Here is a 6,709-nt window from a genome sequence, read left to right on the forward strand (position 1 = left end):
GTGTGTGTGTGTGTGTGTGTGTGAGAGAGAGAAAGTGCATGTTTCACTGCATGTTCTTTCACACTCTAAATGCGCACTATTCTAGACTTCACATAATGTATGCGTGTGCTCTGTAGGGGTGTTTTGTTTGGTTTTTGCAAAATACTTGTTAATGTCAAATCACACATCGTTAAAACAACAATTACGATATTATCGCAGACGATATATATTGCACACCCCTAGTGTGTTGCTCACCTGTCCGTGTCTCGCAGCGTAGTGGATGAGGCTGGGCGGCTCGCGAGTGCAGCTGAGCTCGGCGATGGCTTCGGTTTCACTCACCATCCAGCGCACACACTCCAGATGACCGTTCTGCGCGCGCAAGCAAACACACAAATATACTTATACTATACTACTTGTTTTTTATGAATGTGTTATGTCATAGATTATGATTCTATATTTTTTCGTTTGTTATTTTTCTTTATAATGAAGTTGTCTATATTTAGTAGATTGTTTGTAACACACAAAAGAGTGTTTATCAGATCAACACACATAGAAATTCTACAGTGATTTTTTTTTTTAGAACACTGCGCTGGTATCGGATTGATGATTTTTGGGATGGGATCGGTTCTGATAAAGTGTTATCGAGCCAGCTCTAGTTCCCATCTGCGGTGTGTGAGTGTGTGGTACCCTGACGGCGAGGCCTGCGGGCGTCAGCTGCTGTGTGTTGCGCTCGTTTAGACAGTCCTCGCCCATTAACGAGGTGAGGTGCTGCAGGCAGTCGGCGTGACCCTGAGCCGCAGACACATGCAGCAGGTTGTTCCCGTCCTCGTCTCGGATGCGCTCCAGGTTCTCCGCCGCCAGGTGAGGCTGCAGACACAGTGATGAAACGGAGAATCGACAGGTTCTTCATATTTACACATTTGTGACCCTGGAGTCTGAAGTCGCTGGGAGATATTTGTAGCAATAGCCAACAATACATTGTATGGGTCACAATTATACATTTCTCTTTTATGCCAAAAATCATTAGGATATTAAGTAGAGATCATGTTCCATGAAGATATTTAGTAAATCGTAAGGTTTCAAATAAGTGTTTGGAGAATAAAATCTCAAAATTTGGTTGAAACAATGTTACATTGTCATTCAGTGTAACACAATATTTATTGTTGCATGCTTATTCTGATGTGTACATATTAAAATATATAAAAGAATAAGGGAGCGTATTATATTTGATTGTGTTTTAAATTCTTACTGAACAAACGGGCAAAACCTAGGATAGTGGCACGTTTTGACAACAACAATTTAAAGCAGTATTACACTTCTTGTTTTTGTTTAAACCCTTTTTCGTCTTTGACCCATATATATATTGGTTTTATTTATGTCTCCTGTCTATCTAGTGCTTGAGCAACAAAACACACGAAATGCTGGAAAAGAGGTGTGGCTACGGTGTAATGAAGCCAGCCAATCACAGTCCGTTTCTGCGCGAGGACACGCCCCCTCAAATTGAGCGTTTCTCACAGAGATTGAAAACGAGGATGGAAAATGATTTTTTCATTTTTATAAATATTGGAGCAAAAAACTCTTACTAGAGTTACTGACGGAGATGCTCTCACCAGCAGAGAGATCTGTCCTTCTCTCACGATGTTCAGGATGTTCTGCGTCTTCTTGGTTTCCTCGTCGGCTTCTCCGAGCGTTCTCCAGGGCTTGTCCTGCCTCGGGCCTGTGGCCGGCTGAAGAGGGGAGGCGCTCGGGCCGCCGTCGGCTTTGTCGGACAGAAGAGCGTCCAGCTCTGATCCGTGAGCGCTCTGAGCCCTGAGACGGTCCTGATCCGCTGGCTTGGGCTGCCTGAGGTCGGGCTTCAGCGCTCTAGCCGCGGCGCTCCTCTTCTCGGACTTGATGTATGGCACGTCCAGGATCTCGTCCATGTCCAGGTCGTAGTGCTCCAGCTCTCCGAACAGCGGCAGGCCTCTGCTCTTGCTCTGGCCCTCGGTCTCCGGATCCGACTCCTGCGGCTGGTGTTTGAGCGGAGACACGCGCTTGACCGGACGGAACTTGCTGTAGACATCAGCGATGCCGGTGGGTTTGATTCCCGCGCCGCCGGACGCCGCGCTGCGAGCCCAGTTGATGGACGGAGCTGAAACACACCGTCGTGAACATCTTAAACACGGATACGAATGTGACGTCTGCTCCAAATGAGCCAGGTTTACTTCCATAGTGCCTTTTTACAGCACAGACTGTTTCGACGGTAATAATTAAATCAAAAATTACATTTTAAAATAAAAGCAAACTACCAAAATAAAACACTGACTAAAAAATTTTTTAAATGAAAAATAAAATCAAAAATCTAAAAATCTTTAAAAAAAAATGTTTTAAATAAATAAAACACTAAAATAATTATTTAAATAAAAACAGATTGTTACTAAGCGGCTTAACAGCAATAAATAAAACAACAGAATCAATGATTCTATCAATTGAAATTAAGTTGAAATGAATCATTTTAAAATAAAAACAGACCATCAAAATAAAAAATAAATAAAAATTAAATAATTTTAAAATAACAATAAAACACAAAAATGTATTTAAAAGCGGAGGTAAATTTTAAAATAAATATATAGTTACTAAGCAGCTTAACAGCAATCAATAAAACAACAGAATCAATGATTCTATCAATTGAAATTAAGTTAAATTAAGTTGAAATTAATCATTTTAAAACAAAACCATCAAAATAAAACTCACTGAAATAAAATAAAAAACTAGCATTTAAATAAATAATTTTAAAATATCAATAAAACAAAAAAAACAAAAAAAATTAATTAAATCAAATGATTTTAATCAAAAGTGGAAGTAAATCTTAAAATAAAAACAGATTGTTACTAAGCAGCTTAACAGCAATACATAAGAATACAAAATAACCAATGATTCTATAAATTGACATTAAGTTAAATTAAGTTGAAATTAATCATTTTAATTAATTAATCATTAAAAATCAATGATTCTATAAATGCATACTTATAATTTAATATGCACTTTAAGCTGTTTAACTAGAGCGGTGTTTTCCAAAAGAGCTTCAGGAGTTGATCAAAAGCTAATAATTAAGTCATAAAAATGAAAAGCTGTAATCAATACATTTTTTAAAACCTAAAATAAAAACTAAAAATCCAAACAAAACACTTACACAAAATGAAATACAAAGAACAATTTAAATATGTTTAAAAGAAAGACACTAAAAAAAAAAAAAAAACTAAAATAGTACAAAGCAGACGAGAAAAGAACAGAAACATTGATGCAAACTTCATTAAATGTGACATTATAGCATTAATGTTGCAAAATTAATCAACTATAAAACAAATTCAATTATATTTTAAAACCAAATTCGTTTAAAGCAGCTCTACAGAAGACAGTAGTGCCATAACTCAGCTCAATTCAGTTTCTGATGAACATGAACTCGTACCTTGCCTCTCGTCGTTCGCTGCATCGTGTCTCCGGCAGAGCTCGGGAATGCTCTTGTACTGAGACGGGAGACATCCGAAGGGTTAAAGATCATCGTCACACACCGATGCTACAAACATTACCCATCAGCCCCCGGGAACCCGTGTGTTATCATGCTGAGTCTGACTGCCAGCAAACATCGGAGCAACTCAACGAAACCTTGAATTAACCGTACGACCGACGAACACAGAGGAATAACGACTGTGATCTACGTAAACTCAATCCGATGAACGCATATTTAATGTTTAATATACACATTAAGATGCTTGACTAGAGCAGAAGAGAGCTGACGGAAAGCGAAGAATGAAATCATGAAAAAGGGGAAAGTTGAAAAATATTATTAAATGAAACATTTTACTTCAAATAAAGTAACATTTTAACAAATACGTTTTAAATAAAAAACATATAAACAAAATAAATAGGGATGTAGCGATTAACTGCGAGCCGCTGAAAATCGATTTTAAATATGTGACGATTCAAATCGGTTGAGATGCTAAACAAATCACGATTCATTTAGGTGTAGGAGTTTATATGAATGCATGTCTGAGGAGAATTTACGGTCTTTAGAAAAGTTTAGATGCTATTTTTTCTTTTCATCTTGCCTCTGTATAATGCATATTAAAGTTCATAAGCGCAGCTCTGCTTTGTTTACAGCGGTAACCAAGGAAACACTGTATCATTGCTGTTCATAAGTGCAGCGCTGCTTTGTTTACAGCGGTAACCAAGGAAACACTGTATCATTGCTGTTCATAAGAGCAGCGCTGCTTTGTTTACAGCGGTAACCAAGGAAACACTGTATCATTGCTGTTCATAAGCGCAGCACTGCTTTGTTTACAGCGGTAACCAAGGAAACACTGTATCATTGCTGTTCATAAGCGCAGCACTGCTTTGTTTACAGCGGTAACCAAGGAAACACTGTATCATTGCTGTTCATAAGCGCAGCGCGGAGTTTTGCACATTGTGTGAGAGAGAGAGAGAGACAGGGTCACATCACAGTAGATTCAGCTGTCTTAACCGCGGCTTGTGTACTGCATCATTACTGTGTCTGTTCCCCTTTCGGGCTTGAACTGATGGGAAAACTAATGACATTATTTACTGTCTTTACATTTATTTTGAAAGATGAAGCTGGCGATTATGGTAAGGGGCATTACATTTCCGACGAGTGCTTGCGGTGTTCGGCCAATCACAATGCACTGGGTCAGCTGGCCAATCAGAGCAGACTGCGCTTGTCGGAAGGAGGGACTTTGTAGAAAACGAAGCGTTTGAGAGAGGCGGGGCATAGAGGACCTACAATAATGTACAGTATTTGAAAAATAATGTGTTTTTTGAACATTAAAGCATGTCAACATATTCTGTTACACTAAATACACAAAATAATGATCTTAAAAAAAAGCATCATATGACCCCTTTAACATTAAGATTTAGTTTTGTTATTTACATTTACATTATATTTCCATTTAGTCATTTAGCAGATGCTTTTATCCAAAACGACTTACAAATGAAGACAATAGAAGCAATCAGAATCAACAAAAGAGCAATAATTTACAAGTGCTATATTAGTATATTATTATAGTGTTATATATCAATTTCACAAACGTGAGCATTTTGTCCAAGCAATAATAAAAGGACACATTTAATTTAAATCTAACTTTGTTAAAAAAAAAAGTGAATCGGATCGTGAGTTGAGTGAATCGTTACATCACTAAAAATAAAACAAAAACAGACTATTAATTCGTAGAAACGACATGTTGAGATGAATTATTTAAAAATAAAAAACAAACAAAATAAAACATTCACATTAATAAAATCATGAAAATGTTACATTTAAAAAACAATATTTTTAAAAATAAAAATAAAACATTTAATAAACATGTTTAACGCTTCTGTGGCTATTTTCATGGTGAGAAAATGTACGGCTAAATTATATCAGATTTTCGCTAAAAACACTAAAACTGTATTTGGCTTAAAAAATCTCGTCAAAAGAGTTAACGGTATTAAAAATAATATTTCCTCACAGGATTAAAACCAGCACAATCTAATAAAACATGTTTGTCATTTGTTATTAACATAGGAACAGATTATTGGAGGTACTGTACACGTGCAACGGCCAATTAATCTGAGTGATTAATAAAGTCATAAACTCACAGGTAAATCATCAGTGAAGTCAATCTCATCCAGATCCAGGTATTCAGGAACGTCCATCTTCAGCCAGCATTCTGAGAACACACACAGACACACACACACACACAGACACACACACACAGAGACACACACACACACACACAGAGACACACACACACACACACAGAGACACACACACACACACACAGAGACACACACACACAGACACACACACACACACACAGACACACACACACACACACACACACAGACACACACACACACACACACACACACAGACACACACACACACAGACACACACACACACACACACACAGAGAGAGAGAGACACACACACACACACACTACTGTACTACACTCATGTGACGTCACTCGGAGTGAATCAGAGACACAAAGAAGTGGGCGGGGCTTGAGCTGCTCCGTCAGCGCGGGATTGGATGGTGGGAGTGTGGGCGTGGCTATCAGAGCTGAATGCTGAGTTTAATATAACAATAACTGAGTGTCTAATTAACCACTGGTCCACATTAACCAGCAGGTGACACGAGGCGGAAACTAAAGTCGTTTCAGAGCTATTTACACTTTGATGAAAAATCATGAAAAATTTTTTGAGTGCAGAATAAATGATGACTCGGTCAATAAGAGAGTCACTGATGCTCAGGATTCACACCAAACACAGAGAATCCAGAACTGAGCGCGAAATACAGACTGATGGGTATTCATGAGATGATGAAGATGCATCTGTCTGTCAGTGTGTGTACAGTGTGTGTGTGTGTGTGTGTGTTTATCTCTGTCTGTCTGTCTGTCTGTCTTTTGTTTCTAGCTTTAGCTTTAGCATCTCTCAGATGATCTCCTCTCTCTCTCTCTCTCTCCGGTTTCCCGCCGGTGTCTGGTGTCTCGGTGTCTGGTGTCCTGTGTGTGAGTGTGTGTGTGTGTGTGTGTGTCGTACCTCGGTCCCGCTCCGCTGATGGTCTGTCGGTGTTTCTGATGATTAGCGGATCATCTGAAGAATGTGACGCGAGCGCGCGCCTCCTTCTGCCTCCTCAGCGCGCGCGGCCCCGGACACACACGCGCACGCGCACAGACCAGCAGAGGGCGACACAC

The 6,709-nt window shown here is 38.9% G+C and overlaps 1 protein-coding gene across 1 annotated transcript in view; it reads right to left on the minus strand.

The window, feature by feature from the left end:
* Positions 1-6,678, minus strand: part of LOC107577394 (synphilin-1-like) — a 10,604-nt gene extending 3,926 nt beyond the window's left edge. The window contains exons 1-6 of the mRNA XM_016263477.1: positions 6,555-6,678; positions 5,611-5,681; positions 3,428-3,485; positions 1,590-2,110; positions 667-846; positions 235-348 (exon numbers count right to left, since the gene is read on the minus strand). Coding sequence (XP_016118963.1) covers positions 235-348; positions 667-846; positions 1,590-2,110; positions 3,428-3,485; positions 5,611-5,667 — 930 coding nt within the window. The 5' untranslated portion in view covers positions 5,668-5,681; positions 6,555-6,678. The remainder of the gene's footprint in view (positions 1-234; positions 349-666; positions 847-1,589; positions 2,111-3,427; positions 3,486-5,610; positions 5,682-6,554) is intronic.
* Between the last annotated feature and the right edge of the window lie 31 nt (positions 6,679-6,709).

The sequence above is a fragment of the Sinocyclocheilus grahami genome, unplaced genomic scaffold (assembly GCF_001515645.1).
Source record: "Sinocyclocheilus grahami isolate Dianchi unplaced genomic scaffold, SAMN03320097.WGS_v1.1 scaffold5918.1, whole genome shotgun sequence".
NCBI classification, from domain to species: domain Eukaryota; kingdom Metazoa; phylum Chordata; class Actinopteri; order Cypriniformes; family Cyprinidae; genus Sinocyclocheilus; species Sinocyclocheilus grahami.